At 41.2% G+C, this 21,225-nt stretch overlaps 1 protein-coding gene across 10 annotated transcripts in view; it reads left to right on the top strand.

Annotated features, from left to right (window-relative positions):
- Positions 1-21,225, top strand: part of fryl (furry homolog, like) — an 85,908-nt gene that overhangs the window by 37,661 nt on the left and 27,022 nt on the right. For 8 of the 10 annotated variants that reach the window (XR_015088863.1, XM_086046250.1, XM_086046248.1 and 5 more), the window contains 26 exons: positions 58-138; positions 728-896; positions 2,032-2,124; positions 2,242-2,340; positions 3,118-3,219; positions 8,024-8,068; positions 10,043-10,146; positions 10,818-10,926; positions 11,026-11,112; positions 11,192-11,363; positions 12,421-12,553; positions 12,621-12,728; positions 12,863-13,100; positions 13,981-14,154; positions 14,740-14,826; positions 15,077-15,345; positions 15,422-15,632; positions 16,595-16,719; positions 16,803-16,860; positions 17,271-17,362; positions 18,389-18,561; positions 18,841-19,001; positions 19,332-19,442; positions 20,133-20,287; positions 20,373-20,472; positions 20,964-21,132. Coding sequence is in view for 9 of the 10 variants with exons in the window: in XM_086046250.1 (XP_085902376.1) it covers positions 58-138; positions 728-896; positions 2,032-2,124; positions 2,242-2,340; positions 3,118-3,219; positions 8,024-8,068; positions 10,043-10,146; positions 10,818-10,926; positions 11,026-11,112; positions 11,192-11,363; positions 12,421-12,553; positions 12,621-12,728; positions 12,863-13,100; positions 13,981-14,154; positions 14,740-14,826; positions 15,077-15,345; positions 15,422-15,632; positions 16,595-16,719; positions 16,803-16,860; positions 17,271-17,362; positions 18,389-18,561; positions 18,841-19,001; positions 19,332-19,442; positions 20,133-20,287; positions 20,373-20,472; positions 20,964-21,132 (3,425 nt within the window). In the remaining variant the exon portion in view is untranslated. The remainder of the gene's footprint in view (positions 1-57; positions 139-727; positions 897-2,031; positions 2,125-2,241; positions 2,341-3,117; positions 3,220-8,023; positions 8,069-10,042; positions 10,147-10,817; positions 10,927-11,025; positions 11,113-11,191; positions 11,364-12,420; positions 12,554-12,620; positions 12,729-12,862; positions 13,101-13,980; positions 14,155-14,739; positions 14,827-15,076; positions 15,346-15,421; positions 15,633-16,594; positions 16,720-16,802; positions 16,861-17,270; positions 17,363-18,388; positions 18,562-18,840; positions 19,002-19,331; positions 19,443-20,132; positions 20,288-20,372; positions 20,473-20,963; positions 21,133-21,225) is intronic. The other 2 variants (XM_086046251.1, XM_086046246.1) reach the window with 1 other exon arrangement.

Here is a 21,225-nt window from a genome sequence, read left to right as displayed (position 1 = left end):
AGAAATGTTGTGCAATATTAAATAACGTGATCGGCCGATACTTTTATCTCATTGCAGATACTGTGGCCCCAACACAGGCAACGTGCACATCATCGCAGACTTGTACGCAGAGGTCATTGGAGTTCTCACACAGTCAAAGTTAGTCGTTTTTTTTTGTTGTTGTTGTTTGTCTTACACCCCACACATGGTGTTGCAAGTCACTGCCAGCGTTTTCACTATTTGAAATGAATATTGAAATGAAAATAAAAACTGAAATTGCATGATCTGCTTATAATAATAATTAAAACAAACTAATTATACCAAGTTGCCGCCAGCAATTATAGAAGTAGTATAAACTGTACTGTATTTAACTGTACATGGACAGACAGATACTTAATTCAGTCCGTGAGGGAAATTACATAGTCGCAGCAGCAAGAGTCACACATACAGTACACACTCATATTAATCATATAGAAACAACCAACAGTCAAAATAAATACAAACTTATTGTGGTTCAACTTTCTATTTATTTTACATTTGATTTGTGGGTGGTTGCTGATCTGTCCTAACTGAATAATTTTTTTTTACTACACAAAACATCTTGTGAAATATTTAATCTCGCAAATAAATTACTAAAACTGATAAAAACTAAACAAATCATCTAAAAACAAATTAATCAAAACGAGCAAACCTGCTCTAAAAAATGAATTAAAGCTAACTTATCTTGCGCCTGTGTGTATGTTTTTAGGTTTTTAGCAGTGACAAAAAAGTTCAACACAGAGCTAGATGAGCTCCGGAAAAAGGAGCAGAGTCCCTACATCGTGCAGTGCATCATCAGTCTCATCATGGGCATGAAGTTCTTCCGGGTCAAAATGTACCCTGTGGAGGATTTCGAGGCGTCTTTTCTGTTCATGCAGGTAAATTATCCATTTATTGAAAGCTGTTATTTTTTAAATGCTCTATCCTTGCTCTTCATCTTAAGGTTCATGTACTAGTACACTTGATGTAATTCCGACAATTCCACTACTGCCTTCCACCATCATGTCATTTCGTGCAGTTTTGCCTCACTATTGCGCCAGTGAAAGAGTTAACATGTCTTACTTTTACGCCAAATTTGTCCTCCTAGCAAAGACAAAGCACCCATTAGTACATGGACCTTAAGATAGATATAAAGGATGTGGAGCAAATGTTCCAACTGCTTTTCACACGCAGGACACGCCTATAAACGTTTGTCATAATAACAATCTGCTGATAAGATTGTTTGCTAAATCACACCAGACGTTTCTTTTTTTTTTTTAGAGCTTTACCGCTCTGTTCAAAGCCGGTAGCGCCTCATAAAACCCGATGAATAACTGCCACCGGTTTTGCCAAGAAGTACGCGCATGTCTTCATAAGATTCCTTTTCCCATTCATCTCTTTGCAAAGCCTTAGTTGTTGCCTCGTAAGCGCTTTTAATGAAGCGTATGGCGGTTTATGTCCTCATTTCACTCCGCCTCGGTTTTGTAACGGTGTTGAGTTCAAACTGCGTGGCTATTAAATAGCTTTTTTTGCATCCAAATTACAAAATAGCACAAAGTCAAAACAATTTCCCCCATAGGAGTTGGTTCAACGGTAAATAATCCGTCAATTGTGAAAGATTCTTTTTTTTTTCATGAAAGCACTGTTTTTTAAGTAAAAAACGTTCACGTTCTGAATGCGTGCAAAAAAGTAACGTACAATTAATAAAACTACCTGTAAGTAGTGGGTGAGTATTCCTTTGCATACAAGTTTAGAAATAAGTAATACAAATAAATAAAACTCCCTATAATCAATAAAAGTCAAATACCATTATTTGATGGCACATGTTGGTCAGCTGTTTAAGGGATTTTATCTTCAGAAATACATTTTAGCTTTGAGAGATATCATTTTAACATATGTGAAGAAAGTGAAGCCCAAATTTTATATCGCTAAGTTAGTTTACACAGAAAAGTTGGAAATTGGACCTTCTCATTGGCTGAATGTTGTATGTTCAAGTCGAGTACGTCTTTAAAGTCTGACCTCATGTCTTTGTAGGAGTGTGCCCAGTACTTCCTGGAAGTCAAGGACAAGGACATAAAACACGCTCTCGCCGGCCTTTTTGTGGAGATCCTCATCCCAGTTGCGGCCGTAAGTGAAGCCAGTTCCCCTCTTTAGTTTGTCCTCTCCATATGAATGCCTCTCTCGGAGTGTAATTGTGTTATTTGGAGGCCGTCTCCTGGTAATACGTTTTTCTTTGTCCTCCAGGCGGTGAAAAATGAAGTCAACGTGCCGTGCCTGAAGAACTTTGTGGAGAAGCTGTACCAGACCACGTTTGACCTTAGCTCCAGAAAGAAGCACTCTTTGGTCAGTTGAGTCTTTCTTATGCTGGACATTAGATCATCACTGATTCAAACGAAGTCAAGTTCTTATGTAGTGACAGAGGGGCAACCGGGCACCGGGCCCCGGTTAATTTAAGGATGACATAGGCAATTATATTACTACGCTAACAATAATAGTGGTCGGTTGCTAGCCAAAACAGCTGCACTGAAGCACGTAACTATAATACAACCGTTCATATAAAATCCAACTCCATATTTCATGAAATAGCAACTAAATTGTAAAATATCTCTTTTCGTTGATGGTGTTGTCACATGCGGACATTACAGTTTTGTTGCTAACCAAAACAGCAACATCGAAGCACGTAAATATTGCTGCATCTGCAATAAATGTAGTTGACCATGTCTTACTAGTAATCTTTTTTTCCCGCGACTGTATGACATTTTTGCATTCTTGTAGGCCAGCTTTTGGGCATTTTGGTGCTACTAGTAGGGCCCAGTCGGCTACTAGTGCCTGACATGAGCCTACTAGTTGGGCCTAATAGTGTTACTAGTGCGGCACAGTCATTCACTAGTAAGGTTTAACTGACACTTGTGGCCCTAGTCGTGGAAAAACACCTAACTAGTAAGACATGTGTCTTCGGCCAGAAATCAGTCAATTGTCTCACTAGTGAGGACAAAGAACGTACTAGTACCTGGGACTTATAATGGATATTATGAAGGATATAGAATAAATGCTGAAACTGCTTTCCATACCCCACGTGCCTGCTGGTCCTGATGCACCTACTGTTTTTTGCCCGTCCAGGCCCTGTATCCCTTGGTGACCTGCTTGCTGTGTGTCAGTCAGAAACAGTTCTTCCTCAACAACTGGCACATCTTCCTGCAGAACTGCCTCTCGCACCTAAAGGTAACGCCTCAAGATTTGCGATCCATACAGCTCGCACAAAGACTGTATGGAGTCCGCGGACTGGGCTCGATAATGCCTTAATTCACTTTCGAGTCCTCATGACAAGTGTTACGTAATCCTGCGCTGGTATTCTGGTAATAGAAAAGCAGCGTGACTGTTTTGCTTTCATTGTTGTGATGGATAACTTGTTGCTGCTGATTCAATTAGAAGCCGCCTGGTTGTGAATGGTGTGCCCCGCGGTTCCGTCTTGAAGATCATAATGTTCTGTCCCTTTAATTGTCAAGCGGCATATCTGGACAGGAATAGCACTTGATTGCATTTGCTGATAGTACGAGCTTTGTTCACAGAGTGGGGAAAAAAAAATATGATTCCATGCTCGAAGGACAAAATGCTAAGTGGTCTATCTAAATTTAAGTGGCTTATGACAAGTTGGGTACACATATAACGATTTTCAACATAGTAACTGAGAGCCCACCATTGTCGTGCTCTTTCTGCTCTATTCGAGATGACCAAGTCATCACGATATTATTTTGGAAGCAGATTGGAGGGGAAAAAAAATATTCTTCACACACCTCACACCACTGGATAATTACTTAGGATAATCTTTTAGAGAGATCCGACAATCAGGTCTTTTCGACTTTAATCAGATGGATGGTAAAAGGCTCAAATTCAACACGATTATCGGTATATGTGTACCCGCTTAAGTAACCTCGGATTTCAATAAACTCGGTGATGAAATTTTTTAACTTTGCACCAAAATAAAATTTTGGTATTGCCAAGTGCTGTTTTTACTAAGGTCTGTGAATGCCTCATCTGAAATCAATGAAATCGAGTCTCCTCTTCCCTTATCACCTTCTAAGGAACAGAATGATCCAACTCAATGACATTTGTTTCCACTCTCACCTTGATTGATCCTTGTGTAGATTGTTTGGTGATTTCCATGAGTGTCGGTGGGATGTGTACCACCATTGTGATTTTTAGTAGTAACAATAAGTCTCCCTGGACGCTAATTCTGATTGTAGTTCAGGATTTGTGATCATTTTTAGGGTTGTTGATGTTGTTGTTGTCATTATATGAATAATTTTTCCCATATTACCATTTTTTAACCCTGTGGCATCTCAGCTAGTAAAAGAAAAAAGGACTTAAGCACACACAAATCTTGAGCAGCATTTTTGATGTCCAGAGTATGTTGCTAACCTAAACAGCAGAACAAAAATGTAGCACAATGACATCCACACAAAATTGCGCGAAAATGGGCATGCTTGTTTTTTTTCTACTCTGGACTATTAGTAGCCGCATCCCCGTAATCATAGTAATGAAAGCTAAACTCGGCATTGGCCCCACAGTGGAGGTGGGCGGGCTGAGCAGTGGCTCATTTGCATGAGACAGGACCGCCCCGTCATAACAGGCCAAAATCAGCAGTTTATTAGGAGCAAACTGTCAGGTTTTCTTTTCCAAATACGTCAATGCTTAGTATCGTGCCAAATACATGAGAGCATTGGGGCGGCCATTGTATTTGCATGCCAGGATGGAGGGAGGCATTTTGCTTCGGCTGGGAACGCCAGACAAGGATCTCACGGAGAACAAAGGGGTCATTTGTCAAAAACTCAACAGCTCTGTATAAAATAACACATGGGTCGAGTAGTAATTGCCTTCCCACCAGTCTCCTCCCACTCCCTTATCAGTGTCAAGCAATTGGTATTTGCTTGCTATGATGGTTCTGTCCAGTTTTAAATTTGCCACAGGATTAAAATGCAATGCTTGGATGACTCAAATCTTGTCAAAAACACAGCCTGTCGCTTTGCGGGTGAAAACTTTATAGACTTGTTTTATTTTCCTTTTCTTTTCAGCACAATTTCCTTTTTTTTTTCTTTTTTTTTTCAAACATAGAGTGGAATCTCAAAAGTCCAAAACTCGACATGATGATTAACTTCCAAATTGTTCAATCTTGTTTGAGAATTAAAAATCACTTTATGAAATTACCTCAAGTGAATTAATGTCATTTAAAAAAACGAATTGAGCAGGCAGTTTTTTAAGTAACATTCTAACGTTCTCCACCAGCCAATCAGTGCATATTTCACGTGCATAGTGTCTTTTTACTATATTTTAATCACTATCTATACATTTCTAAAATAATTTTACGTGCGCTTTTTAACCATTTTAACCTCATCAACAAATTACCTTGGCCCATCCACCCATTTTAAAAATCAAATTGGCCCTTGAGTACGAAAGTTTGCCTTTGAAGGAAAACGTTAGGTTTGAACGCAATATCTCAACTTTTGGGTGTTCCACTGTATGTGAAATTCACGCTCTGTATGTGTGTTAACATCTCCTCCGCTCTGTCTTCTGTTGACTGTTCATGTGACTTAAATTGCAGGCCACAACATATCACCAACACATTCGTTTTTTTTTTTTTGTTTTTTTTTTGTTTTTTTTACAGCTCCTACAATTATGGAACATACAGTGCATCCGGAAAGTATTGACAGGGCTTCACCTTTTCAGCATTTTATGTTACGGCCTCATTCCAAAATGGAAATAAATTAATTTTGTTCCTCAAAATGTATTAAAAATAAAATGAACTAAGAAAATCATTCAAAAGTATCACAGCCTTTCCCACGAATCTTAAAATTGAGCTCACGTGCATCATCTTTCCAGTGATCATCCTTGAGAGGTTCCTACAGCTTAATTGCCTTCACCTGTGGTAAATTCAGTTGATTGGACGGAATTTGGAAAGGTACACACCTGTCCATAAAAGGTCCCTGGTCTGACCTTTTGCGTGAATGGCAGGTGTCATGTTTGGAGGACACCAGGAACCGCTCATCACCTGACCAATGCCACCTCTAAAGCGAAGGCGGCGGCAGCATCAAGAAGTGGGCGTGGTTTTCAGCGGTAGGAACAGAAACTACGTAGTCAGGATTGAGGGAAAGATGTATGTAGCAATGTACATACAGAGACATCTTGGCTGAAAATCTGCTCCAGAGTGGTCAGGACATCAGACTGCGGTGAAGGTTTACCTTCGAACAGGACAGTGACACTAAGCAGTGAGCACACAGCCAAGACAACAAAGGAGTGGCAGTGTTCAGGACAGCTCTGAGAATTTCCTTGAGTGGCCCAGCCAGGCCCCAGCAAAAATAAAAAGTTATTGGCGTTGTCATTAATGGGGTGTTGTGTGTAAAATTTTGAGGGAAAAACTTATTCTTTTTTTTTTTTTTTAATTCACATTTTTTTCCCAATTTTGTGGTGAGGCTGTAATATTAAAAAAGGAACGCTGTTAAGACTTTACGGATGCACTGTAACTGCTCATAAAAAGTTTGGGATATTTAACTTTGGGGTGCAATTTCAGGATGAACCTAAAATGTTACAAACTGTAATTTGATCTGAAACTTTTGAGTGCACATGTCCAACTGTTCAATATTTCAGTACTTTCTGCTTTGCCAGTGAAAAAAAATACACAGTACGTAGTAACTTCTGATTGCTTTTTAAAATCACCGTATGACCATCAACTAGATGAAATTAGAAAATGGCAATATGCAAATTCAGATGTTGCCCAGCAATATGACTTTAACCGATTAAAGCCTAAAGCGCCTGGCTCAACAGCTCCCCAAAACCTAAGGTCGTCTTTGGAATTACCCTTGAAAACCTTAAGTTTTCCCACAAATTCAACACAAAGCTCAAAGCTCCCGCGATCAATGGCGTCCGCCATTATGACTCCAAAGAATTCCAGAACATCCTCTGCGGGCTCACGACACCGTCACGTGTATATTCGGATGCATTTCATTGGTTAAGAGAACAAAAATTCGATTAAAAAAAGAAAATTACTTATATGCTCTCCAGGCTTAAAGGGTAGAAAGACGGTTATGCACTCACAGCCTTAATGGGTTAACTGAAACAATAATACATTTAATCTTCCTAAAATAACAAATTTAGGCAAATTCTGCCTAAAGTATCTTTTTTTTTGTTTACACATGAATCTGAAGAATAGGCTCACCAGGCAGAGATTAAATTAAATTCCCATTTAACGGTAGTTTTCTCTGGTTTTGCCAGGGTTCACTAAAATTAGTTACTTTGAAAAATTTCCTTCTGTGTGAAACCGTGAAGACGTTGCGCGGTCATGTGACTGCCTGGTTTCGTTCAAACTGGTCTAGTGCAGTCAAGCATCACCAGTGCTCTTTCAATCCTTTTACTGAACAAACAAGAAGAAAACCCGCGTAAAAGGCCAAATTATATATGAGCGCCGATGGTGAGAACTCATGCAGTCACTCACAACCAGTTAGCCAGTTAACAGCCAGCCGATTCTACCCTCTCATTCGCTGACGCCCACATCACTCACCACCAATTAATCGATGGGATAAACGGTACAATTCCCGATACTAATATATAATTGCTGCAGCCCTAGTCAGTGTCATGAGCAGGAAATTTTGGATGGGTCAACATTTTCATGGAGCAAACATCTGTGAATTTAGCTGTTTAGCTCCTTGTTAGAGAATAGCAAGTTAGACAAAAAGTAGTGAAGTATTGAATAGTTGGACATTCAAAGGTTTAGAGAATAACACATTTAAATTCACCTGTAGCGGTCATAGTGCATTTTAGGTTCATCTTGAAATGTTCCTGAAATATTCTAGCTAAATATTCCAAATTTTTCGTGCGACTGGTATTAGCATGTGAGGTTTTGTTTTCTTCAAATTTTTTTGTTCATAACTCGCATGTTTTATGTGTCTTTGTGCTTACTCTCCCCACCAACCTTCATTCTTTGCCTGCTGTCATGTTATCCCCCCACCCCCACTTTCACGTCCACCCGCTCCAGATGCCGTCTAACAACAGCATCCGAAAGCAGATTGAGACGCTACAGGTGAGTTGTTGGGCGTCCTAGTGTCGTCACGCCTCTGCCCGCCTAGTGAAGGCTTACGTTACTTGGACAGTGGCTTTCCATCGCTTCCAACTCGAAAATATGAGGAAAGTTGTTGTTGTCGAGATGGTTCGCATTCATGATTATTTGTCGAGTAGATTATATATCAGCGTTTAGCAAAATCTTCTTTGGCTTCTCGTTTGTTGGTTGATTTTTGCTATGTGGGAAGAACGGTATTACAGGATATGCCATGTTTTATATTCAGTTTGAATTGCCGTGTTCATTATTCTAACATATAATTAAATGGTATGTAAAGGATTGAACAGTTAGTGCATCATACATTGTAGGTCGCCTTCTGGTGTGCACCAGGGGGCAGTATGATACAGATATATGGACTCACACAAGAACCGGTCACAACGGCTCAGTAAGATGCAGTAATAATAGGTGTTTTTTATAGAGGATAAAGAATATATATTTGTGAGAATGAGTATCTGTAGCTGCACCGGTTGTGTTCAAATATCCATTGATTAAAGGGTTATAGCATTACGACGTGTGCTAGTTTCATGAGCCAGTCTATGGCATTTCTATATTGTGTGCTAGTATTAAGGTAGACTTTTATTAGGCAAAGTTATGTGATTTAGGTTAAATATAAAATGTGTCATTTCTTTGTTCCATTATTAGTTTGACAATATTTGAACTGGGAGTGGCAATAAAAATTATGAAGCTTCTTTTTTTTCTCTCTCTCAGATTGTTCACTGTTTCCCAATGTTTAGGCTAAATCAAGTAGCCAATTATCTGATTATCTTAACATTTTTTTGGGGGGGTCTATACTAATACAAAACCCTGTGTTTTTATTTGGACTTCTGTATTTCTCACTGCGTCTTTTCTTTTTAAATTGTGTTTTCTTTTAAAAACTGTTTGACAGAGACGAAGCCCAAAAAAAATCTTCTGTCCATACATATTGCATTACAAATCCTCCCATCCTGCTGTTTGGCAAACCAAGTTGACATTTGCATGATGAAAGCGCCCAGTCGAGATATGCGCATGAAAGCGCAATGATGAGTTTAGTCATGCACGTTCCGATCTCGGGTCTGTTGCCCTACGTCCTCCTTCTCCAAGCTTTCGAGTCAGATTAGCCGGGCTCCTGCCGAGAAGCATTTTCTGGGGATTAGTTATTCAGAAATGTTTGACGCCGATGCTGTCGCTCCACCTTTTTTAATGCTTCAGTCGAGCCAGATGTCTCGCACGTAATTTAGCAGCACCCTTCCAGTGAAGGATAGCTGTAAGCAAGGTCATGACTAAATATTAAAGTGGGGTTAAAGTTTTTATATTTTTGTTAGTTGTTGTATTTTTGTCTTACTTTGCCAGATATCTGTAATGTTTTATGTAATTATTCTGTGCCCTTAACCGAATTTGTGCGCATGTTGTAATGTAGTCCATCACAAAGCTGTCGCGTAGTTGTCATAGTTTCTTTGTCTGATTTTGTCAAATTGACATTTTGATCAATATTTGTCCGATTTATGTTCATTTTTCCCAGGTTCTTATTTTTTTGGCTGATTTTTATCCAGATTTTGCCAGACTTTGTGTGGGTTATTTTCTTATTTTTTTATTAAAACAGTTGCTTCAGGTCCCTGGGATAACTGGCAAAAATTGCTCGTCAAAAATTAAAAGGTTTCTCCTCAAATTAAGTCATTCATTAGCAAAACTGCACCTCAAAGAAAAAAAAAAGTATTTCGAGCCTTGAATAATTATTTTGAAACGTAGCTCAAAGTTGTACACAAGTTGGAGCATGTCGTAGTCTAAATACTAACCTACACTTGCGCAGCAGTTATAATGGACATCGAAATAAAATATGATTCTGAATGAAAATCAAAAATGAAATCAGAATCTGGTACTTGGATCTGCAGGTTGAATCCAGCCTAAATGTGAAATGTGAAATTGGGTTGCTCACATGCATCTCTGTTTTTACTCCCGCAGAACAAAGACCCCAAAATGTCACGAGTGGCCCTGGAGTCACTGTACAGGCTGCTGTGGGTGTACATTATCAGGATCAAGTGTGAGAGCAACACTGTCACGCAGAGGTCAGTTCTGACATTTATCTTTAAAATGGTTTCAAATAGAGCGCACACAGGAAGTACGGTGTGAACTACCGTAATGTTGCTGACTTAATATTTGATAAATTTGCCTTGATAAGCGTGAAGTGTCTCATCCCATGTTATATACCTGTGCATTTGCTTATTGGTCCCTTTTTGTCCATTCTAACTATTTGTAGCTATGTTCTCATACTTGTTCAAATAAACACTGATTGTGATCTTGTACAATATTTTAAAGAAGCGATGTTTTGAAATCCATGCCCAAGAGACTGAAGGGAGTGCTGGAAAATAATTGTGGCCGCACAACATATCGACACTTTGGGCATTCACATTTTGTGTGTACAGTACTCACTTTTGTTTCCAGGAGTTTTGCTATTAATGGTTGTATTTTGAGTTATTTTGAGGGAACATTAAATTGGCACTGTTATAGAAACTGTACACTGACTTCTTTTAATTGTCAGTGTCATTTCTTCATTGTTGCCCCACAAAAAGATGTAATTAAATATCTCCAGAAATGTGAGGGGTGTGTACTCACTTTTGTGAGAAACTGTAAGTTAAAAACTTAATGCATATTAAAAATATATTTTGCAATGTATAAAGAAATTGTTTCGAAAAAATATCGAACTTTGACACTTGTTCTATTTTCTCCTTCCTCTTAGTCGACTACTCAGCATCGTTTCAGCACTTTTCCCCAAAGGCTCCCGCAGTGTTGTGCCGCGGGACACGCCCCTCAACATATTTGTCAGAATCATCCAGTTCATTGCTCAGGTAGCTTAAAAACAAAAACAGAATTTAGATTTTTTTTTTTCTCCTGTTTTTGAGTCCCTTTGCCTTAGATTGATTGTCTCCTATGTCTCCTAATGCTAGGAAAGACTGGACTTTGCCATGAAGGAGATCATCTACGACCTCCTGTGCGTGGGCAAGTTTCACAAAACCTTCACCATCAACCCGGAGGTAAAGCATCACAAGCAAAGGGTTTTTTTTCCTCTTAATATATTCTTAGTCCATTGTTTTGTCATCTTCTCCCTTCCAGAGGATGAATATCGGCCTGCGAGCCTTCCTGGTGATTGCCAACAGCCTCCAGCAGAAGGACAGCGAACCCCCCATGCCCACCACCAGCATCATCATGCCCTCTGGGAACACACTGCGCGTTAAAAAGATCTTCCTCAACACCACGCTCACTGACGAGGAGGCCAAGGTCATCGGTACGCTTGAGTCATGACACATTTAGAGGCAGCGGAGCCTAAGTTTGCATATTTACAAAGACATTAACAAGCGGCCAATGGGTAAAACAGGGTTTAAAAATGTCTGGTACTGAATTAAATGCCCGTTTTTCTTATACAGTATATAAAAAAAGGACATTAAGAGTCAAAAACACAAGATAAATCATTACCAGACTTTTTCCACCAAAGGGAAAGTAAAAATACAACTGAGATATTGTGATTGCTCAAATGTGCACACTTTACAAAAACTGGGAATGTGGCTGTGTTCATAATTAACCAATCATGTTCAAACTCAAGTTAAACGGGAGTCAGCATGCACCAGCCACCATTTTAAGTACACAAATAGGTACAGGGATTTAAGTTAAACCAACCACTTCAAACTTTGGACATGACCAAAGTCCGGCCCGGGGGCCAAATGCGGCCTGTGTTCAAATTTCTACCGGCCCCCAGCCTCTGGCATAAAATTAATAATGAGTGACCCGTCACTAGTGTTGACCACGGTACAAAATACACATGTTAAAAAAAAAAAGTTTTATATTTCACTACCAGATGGCATTAGATCTGTGGCAGCGGTGCTCTGCTTCTTCGAACACACCACCTTCAAAGTCATGTTATGTGTCAGAGTGAACACTTTGTTGTATGACCTTCTGTGTGGCACTTTCCATCCCATTTCTAAAGTAATGACTGTAGCGAAGAAAAAGAAAGTTGGCAGAGAGGGCCGTTGCTTCCAGGACAAGTGGAAATTGGCATATTTTTTCACTGAAATACAAAACAACTTCGTCTGCCGAGTTTGCTAAGAGATTGGCTGTTTTCAAGGAATTCAATATCAAGAGTCACTACCAGACCAAACATGCAAACTACAACACGGTGACTGCTAATGAACACCGGGAACGATTAAAGCAACTGGAAGCTGAATGGTTGGCCCGCACACATTTTCATTTTCAGCAAATCTGGCCCTCTTTGGAAAAAGTTTGGACACCCCTGCTTTAAACCAGCAATATGGCGCATCAAGCGCTAAATGATCATTTGTCACTTCTAGGCATGTCCCTGTACTACCCGCAAGTGAGGAAGGCCTTGGATAACATCCTGAGACACCTGGACAAGGAGGTGGGACGCTCCATGAGCATGACCAGCGTTCAAATGTCCAACAAGGAGCCGGAAGATATGATCACGTATGTGTGTGTCACTCTTGTGTGTGTGTTCTACTTTCATTTTGACTGTGGCTTGCTTGTTTGACAGGGGTGAAAGGAAACCAAAGATCGATCTTTTCCGCACGTGCGTCGCTGCCATCCCCAGACTGATACCAGATGGCATGAGCAGACAAGATCTCATCGAGCTCCTTGCCAAGTATGTCGTCTTTGAGTACAGTGATGCCGTGACTGATGAGTGACCCAACTGAAAATTCGCAATTGGTTGAATGATTTTATTGAGCTACCACCACTCTTCCCCAATTTCTGCCAACCTTCTCCACTCTCCCCCAGGCTGACCATCCACATGGACGAGGAGCTCCGCGGCTTGGCCTTCACCTCCCTCCAAGCCCTCATGGTGGACTTCCCCGAGTGGCGCGAGGATGTACTGTCGGGCTTCGTCTACTTTATCATGCGAGAGGTGACGGACGTGCACCCCACGCTGCTGGACAACTCAGTCAAGATGCTCCTGCAACTCATCAGTCAGTGGAGGCAAGTGGCGCAGAGCAACAACAGGAGCCACGATATGCAGGTCAGTCACTTTTATGAGGACCTACATTCGCACTTGTTTAAATGAGACATACAGTAAACGCCTGTTCAGCGCCGGCGAGACTTTCTATGTTCACCTGCTATCTGTGAAAATCCACAATATAGAGTCAATTAAAAAAATCTATAGATTTTTTCCTAGTTTTACACCTCCACACATTTTAAACATGTTTAAACTTTTTAAAATGCACACCAAAAATTACAAGACAGTTGTTGTCACACTTTTTGCTCAGTTCAATAGACATTGATTGTGCTGCTCCTTCTGGTGTGCATGTTGTGGCCACCTGGGGGCGGTATAATACAGATGTACGGATATACATAGCGGTGACTCATTCTCAGTAAGCCACACTAATATTAGTTGTTCTTTGCCGAGGATAAAGATTATATGCGTCTGAGTATTGCAATTTTATCTGTACACATGTAATGTATGACTTTTTGTGTTAAAAGAGCAGTTATTTAAAGGGCTTTAACACAGCCACATAGATGGTTAATTAATATCTCTAATTCTTAAAATTCTTTTTAAATAATTAATTGATTTATTAGTCATGGTAAAAATGATAAAAAGAATAGTACATGATTTTTTTAATAAATGAGGATTTGCTACAACTACGATAAGCCTTGACAACAATTGTTTGAAAACGGCGGATCTTTGTCTAGCCCAGCTGCCAATTCATGGGCAGAAAAACTCTGGGGTGCGGTATTTATGTAAATTAACAAAATTCTGAACAGACAGCTCACAAACTATTTACTTGGTTCACACGAGATGGATGGGCAGGCACTCCTGTGATGGAAGTGTTTGTATCCAAGCAATTATAAAGTAAATTTTCCTTAATACGTCGCCCTTCAACACAAGCTTGTCTCCACAGAGTTCGTGCAGCAGCCATTCCCTTTCTGTGGAGCGTTCGTTGCTGGGCGTGCTGCACGTGGTGGAAGGTTTGGCCATGGTGGTGCTCTGCAGCTGTCGCCCTGCCACACGCAGGCTGGCTGTCAACGTCCTGAAGGAGGTCCGGGCACTGCACACTGCGCTGGGCATCGGCAAGGTAATAAGGATAATAATTATCAAAACAAAACAAATTTTTATTAATTTCTCATTTACATTTATTGCATTTTATATATGCAAAGGCATTGTACTATTGTTAATTAAACCAAGCTACCATATGCATCGCTAAATGCCCCAGGAATTAAATAGTTACCAATTTTCAAGAAAAAGTCATGAAGTTACGATAATTCTTGTTTTTTTTATGGTTGTACTGTTAGGAGAATAAAGTCATATTTATTAAGAAAAGCAAGTTAAACTGTAATTTTCAAGTACAGTCTTGAAAGAACAAAATCAATATTTCCAAGATTTTGTGAAAGTTTAACAAAGTCCGATTTTATCAAGTGAATTTCCAAAATAAAACGTTCTCGTTAAACTATGCCTTTTATTCTGGAATAGACACATTATTCTATACAAAATGATTACTGAGGATGCTATTAGGCTAATGATATGTACTATTTTAAATGATTCAACACATTTTATTGCACCTTATGGCCCCCCAGGGTCCTCAGTTTGAGAACCCCTTTTTTAAACATCAAAACAATCATTTGAGTTGTTCTTTAACATTTTCTCTCCGCCACTCTTTCAGGGTGATGAGGAACTGGCAATAGATGTCATGGATAGACTGAGCGCATCTGTGTTGGAGAGCTTCATTCATCTCACTGGTGCCGATCAGGTAAACGTCCACACTTTCCCATGCTGGGGGCAGGAAAAAATGTGGTATGTCAATTGTACGTGTGTGAGCGCCTGTTTTTGACTAACAATTGGGCCTAATACGCTACTATAGTTTAATGTTGGTCATTATGGTGGAGCTTGTAGAGCCAAGTATTCTTTGAGATAGTACTTGTGTAAAAATCTTGAACCACTGCTTTAGATGAAAGGCCAAAAAAACTGCTGATGCCGTCGTTTTGATGCCTCCTTTTCAGACCAACCTGCTGTACTGTCCTAGCGGCATCGACCTCCAGTCGCTGGCGGAGTGGAGTTCATCTCCCATCAGCCACCAGTTCGACGTGGTGAGCCCGTCGCACATCTGGGTGTTTGCGCACGTCACGCAGGGCCAGGACCCCTGGGTCATCAGCTTGTCCAGCTACCTGCGCCAGGAGAACCTGCCCAGGCATTGCCCCACCGCTCTCAACTATGCCTGGATGTTCGCCTACACCCGACTGCAGCTGCTCTCTCCTCAAGTTGACATCAAGTACAGTGACATCAAGTGCGCTATATGGATTTGACTGATTTCACTTTGACGTAACCTGTGCTTTGTTCATCCACAGTAGCCCCATCAATGCCAAGAAAGTGAACAGCCTGAGCAGCAGCGACTCCTACGTCAGCCTCTGGCGGAATTACCTGATCCTGTGCTGCAGCTCGGCCTCCTCGTCCTTATCGCCCGCGTGCTCCTCCTCGTCCACCTCGGGCTCCGTCCGCTGTTCTCCGTCCGAGACGCTGGCGTCAACGCCGGACAGCGGCTACAGCTACGATTCCAAGGTCAGGAGACTCGCCAGTTTGGGAATCCCCCAATTAGATGGTTTTAATGCCACCACACACCTGGCTCACTGCTTCTGACCTGTCCTGTATTGTCTTGTCATGTCTTGTCCTTTACTGTTGTGTTATGTTCTGTCTTGCCCTCTCCAGTCCTGTTTGTTCTCTAGATTCTTAACATTTCATGCCCTTTTTCATCCAGTTCTGTGCGCCTTGTCCTGTTACGCCCTGGTCTCGGGTGTCCAACTCTGTCCTGCCCTGTTCTGTCCCATCCCATCCTGTCCTGCTCTGGTCTTTCCTGTTCTGTCCCATCATGTCCTGTGCTATTATGTCTTGTCCTATCCTGCCCTGTCACACCCCGTACTGTCCTGTCCTGTCTTGGTTTCTGCTGCTCTGTCCTGCCCTTCCCTTTTCTGGTTTAGGGTTAGGGTTATCCATTAATGTCTTGCCCCATCATTCCATTTCATGTCCTTTGCTGTTCTGTTCTGTCGTGCCGAGTCTGAGTCTGCCCGGCTCTCTCCTATGCTGTCCTGCCTATTCCTGTCCTCGCCTATTTTAGTCTGGCCTACTCTTAACATGTTCTGTCCTGTCCTATCATTTACATCCCCGCCATGTCCTGTCCCATCCAATCCAATTTGCTACTCGTTGTGTCCCTTCCTCCAGGGTGTAGTGCTGCTTTCCCAGTCCACATTTTAAGATACAATCCAACTCCTATGGTCATGTCTAATACAATATTATTGCTTTGATGCCATCTTGAGGCCAACAAACTATGTTGAAGTGAGGGGAGGAGCTTCATCTTGTCAGTCCAAAGCCTCGTCTAATTGAAAAAAACTGCCATGTTGCCATCTTGGCGATTTTAAACCTCACTGTACTGTTGTCATGCTATTGTTGTTTATCATAAGCAACTAGCACCAAGAATTCCCACAGCAATTTTTTTTTTTAGGTGTTTCGCTTTTTTCTCTTCCTAGATTGTGGGCACTCCCTCCCCTTCCTCACTGTTCAAACACATTGTGCCGATGATGCGCTCCGAGAACATGGACATCACAGAGTCTCTCGTGCTGGGACTTGGCAGGACCAACCCTGTGGCCTTCAGGTACAAGCATCCCTCCACAACAACCGGCATTTACATGCTTATGAATATCACACGTGCTAATGGAGCAACCTTTACATCAACAGAGAGTTGATAGAGGAGCTAAATCCCATCATAAAAGAAGCTCTGGAAAGAAGACCTGAAGTAAGTTGGGGGCAGAGGTGGAAGTGACTCGCATATGTCTTGTATTGTTTGTAAAGTGCTTTGTTACAGCTCTAGCTGTTATGAAATGCGCCGTATAAATAAAATTGTATTGTATTAACCTTCAAGTTTCCAGAGGTAGCAAATCCAGGAAAGTAAAAACCCTGCCACAGTTTGGCTTTAGCCCCAGGTGCTTCTACTTAACCGGCAGGTTTTACTTTCTGGACCTCAATTTGATACCTCTGCAAGTTTCAAGCAAGTCACTGTGTCAAATAATCAAGCAAGTCAAGTCGAGTACCACTAAAGTATTTTAGGTTAAAGTCTAGTCGAGGTCACTAAAATTGGGGACATAATTCTGAGTCTTGTTCATTTTAAGTGAATCAAACACAGCGATGCTTTTTTTTGCTTTGCAGAACATGAAGCGACGCCGGCGCCGTGACATCCTCAGGGTCCAGCTGGTCCGGATTTTTGAGCTCCTGGCTGACGCTGGCGTCGTTAGTCAGATGTACGGGATGCACAACACACTCGTCTACACCAGGGGTTCTCAAACTTTTAGGGTCCCTGGACCCCTTACAGGGAGGCATTCCTCTCAGGACCCTAACACCTATTAAACTTCCACTTGTACCCCAAAAATGTCTCTCTCTACTCTAAAAAATTTAATGTTATGATAACAAACCTCAAAATGAATTCAAATTTTATGTCATTGCACCACTGTACGTAGTCGTATTATTCTAAGATCGAAGAGGGACCAGAGAGTCATATTCTATAAGGAAAAAAAAAAAAGTAGTTTTTATTCTTGTCTTTTATTCTGAAACAAGAGGACTGTATTATCAAAATAATTCTCCACTGTAATTCCTGAAATACTATATATTTTGTTCTTAAAAAAAGACTTAAAGTGGAAGTCAACCCAAACGTATTTTTTTAAAGAATATGTTCCCAGCAGGCCCACAAGTTGAAACACGGCATTCTGATTAATTTTGCATTTGTGGAATATAAGTTAAGCAACAAAATGCACTCGTTTTTAGCCATCTCTGGGGGCGGCCATTTTGTCTTCTGTCACCTGAAAATGACATCACAACTGCTCACAACGACCAATCACGGCTGACCTGGTTTCTGAATCTGAGCCGTGATTGGTCGTTGTGAGCAGTTGTGAAGTCATTTTCAGTCGACAGAAGGCAAAATGGCCGCCCCCAGAGATGGCTAAAAACGAGTGCATTAACACTTATTCCACAAACGCAAAATTAGTGGGCCTGCTGGGAACATATTCTTGACAAAAATATGTTTGGGTTGACTTCCGCTCTGTCACAATCATATCACAACTTTAAATTGGCCCAAAACTAAGATAGGGAAGGATTTATTTTATTGGCGTGCCAGTCCCGTAGGTAGGTAGGTATGCACTTCTTTTTTTTTCAAATTATACCACATAATTTATTGCAAATTGTTTTGTCCCTGGAACCCATTTTGAGAAGCACAGAATTTAAAGATGAGGCTTTAAAGTAAACATGTTGTTTCTTCTCCACCTTTGTCACAGAGCCAGTGGGGGCTTAGATGGCGAGAGTCACTTTCTAAATAGTACGCTGCTTGAGTACGTGGACCTGACCCGACAACTGCTGGAAGCGGAGAACGACAAGGACTCGGATACGCTGAAGGACATCCGTTGTCACTTCAGCGCGCTTGTGGCAAACATCATCCAGAATGTTCCAGGTATCCTTCATCCTCATTTTAGAATCATGCATGGGCTCTATGTTTAATTAAACTGAATTGGACTAAGTTCATTTCAGTTCAACGGGTTATTCCTAATTCATTTAAAACGTGCACATGATAGTTATATTGCCATTAGTATTAAGAGGGCAGTCTTTGGGGGGGAAAGAAAAGGCTCTCCTTTAAGGGTTTCCTGCACTGAAAAAATTTGCCAACCTTTGTCCTTAAATCTTAATTTTCTGTTTAAGTTGAAACATGAATAGCCTCACTTGTCGCTCACAGTGCACCAGCGCCGGAGCATCTTCCCACAGCAGTCTCTACGGCACAGCCTCTTCATGCTGTTCAGCCACTGGGCCGGCCCCTTCAGCATCATGTTCACGCCGCTGGACCGCTACAGCGACCGGAACATGCAGATCAACCGCCATCAGTACTGCGCATTAAAGGTACACATCGAGAAATGACTTGTTTTGCATTGCAAATATAACTTAAATCGGCCAGCAATGCAGATTCTTTATGCGCTTGGCAGATTAAATTAACATGGCAACACACAGTGGCTTGAATCTGATTGGATGGAGAAAAAAATTCTCATGTTCTTGGCAGCAGAGAAACGCTACGAAATAAAGGGAATACATTGGAAATAAATAAATTTGGAATAAATACAATGTGTGTGTGTTTTTTTAACACGTTTAAGACTGAAGTGTGTGGAAGGGGTGAAAGTATATATTTATAAAAAAAAGTATTTTTACATGATCTCAAATGCATCCTCCTACCAGGCCATGTCTGCTGTGTTATGTTGCGGTCCTGTCGCTGACAACGTTGGCCTCTCCTCTGATGGATACCTCTACAAGTGGCTGGACAACATCTTGGATTCCCAGGATAAGAAGGTGGGTGAGATTTAATCCTGCAGGGAAAACAGTCAGGGTTGACATGTAATTGTTAAACTTGTTCAATGTTGAAAGTGGCCTACACACATACCAACAAAAGCTGCAAAACAGCATGTCAAAAGTCTAAATGCAACTCGGTCTACAGAAGCAGAAATGTCACACCCAAAATTGGAAAAAAAGAAAAAAGGGAAAAAAGGTTTTTTGAACATACTTCCTTTTTTTTCGGGTTCATCATGCGCCTCTGTGCAGTCACTCGGTCAATGAATACAATAGTCTAAAGAGCAATGTGATTACATAATGCATTCTAACTGCATAACATAGGTGCTATGTCAATGAGCCAGTGAGTTTTGCTTGGAGTAACCCAGAAGGTTGAGGTCACACCACTGGTAGTGTGCAACTAGGGCCCTCTAGTGTTATTCAGAGGTACGGTTTAGTTAACTGCAGCCTCGAAAAAGTGTGTGGGTTTATGTTGTTGACACTGAACTTCTTGATCTCAGGAGCTTGGCTCCTTGAAAAATAGATCTTGGGCCAATAAAGGTTTGCGTATCCTGCATGTTTTGTATGTCACCCTGCTGCAACCTACCTGATTCAAATGCAATGAATTGCCCACCCCTGATCCAGCATGTACTCATGTAGTGTGTATGCCTTCCGTCCTTTCCGTGCAAAAAAACAAACTACGGTCTCTTTCAGGTTCACCAATTGGGCTGTGAGGCGGTGATGCTGCTGCTGGAGTTGAACCCGGACCAGAGCAACCTGATGTTTTGGGCTGTGGACCGCTGCTACACGGGCTCCCGCCGTGTGGCTGCCGGCTGCTTCCGGGCCATCGCCAACGTCTTTCATAACAGGTACCAGACTCAATCCCACCTTTACACATGGTCTGTTGTTGTTGCTATCCCACTTTGTTTTTACACTCTATTGCATTGCTCTCAGGGATTATCAGTTTGACACTGTGGTGCTGTTGAACCTGATTCTGTTCAAGGCCGCCGACTCCTCCCGGGATATCTACGAGGTGGCCATGCAACTGTTACAGGTGAGAGAATGGAAAAAAAAAATTCTTATATAAAACAAAAAGAATTATTTGTATGTGTATTTAACAAACCACATTAACTCTGTTTTAAGAGAGTTTGCTGTCTTAATGCAAACACACGATGCAAAACTGTATGGGCAGGCTGACAAAATTAGCTATTATAAACCTTGTATCGCGGGCTATAATTATAAGCCTGTAAACAAGTTTAATTTGAACACAAGCGGTAGCAACAGATACAGACAGCATTATGATGATAATCACACACATTTTTTACCCTCTGAATGCATTATACTGCTCCCTAGTGGCCAAGGTGCACACACAATAAGGAACAACAGTGCCCGTTGAAATTACTGCTGTATTTATTGCAATCAGAATGTTCAATTTACTCCATTTTAAAATACAAATATAAGATAATAGAACCTTGTCACTGTCACAGGAACATTGAAAATGTTGTCAAATAATTTGTAGTAATTTATTTTTCCCCATGTGCACAGATCCTGGAACCTAAGTTTTTCCGTTATGCCCATAAGTTGGAGATCCTGCGAGCAGACGGTATCTTGACACCGCCCTCGCCTCTGCCGCACCTCTATTCCGTGTCGTACTATCAGCTATCCGAGGAGCTGGCGAGGACGTACCCAGAGCTCACGCTGCCCATCTTTTCAGGTCACCAGCTCTTACAAATACTGCTCTTAGCAGGGTGCTAGTCTAGTATCTGTTGTGGTGATTGTTGTTCATGGCCGTGATGGGTTGTAGTGG

The sequence above is a fragment of the Filicampus tigris genome, chromosome 12 (assembly GCF_054856515.1).
Source record: "Filicampus tigris isolate MCC_2025a chromosome 12, RoL_Ftig_1.0, whole genome shotgun sequence".
NCBI lineage: Eukaryota > Metazoa > Chordata > Actinopteri > Syngnathiformes > Syngnathidae > Filicampus > Filicampus tigris.
This window is presented reverse-complemented; position numbering and strand designations above follow the sequence as displayed.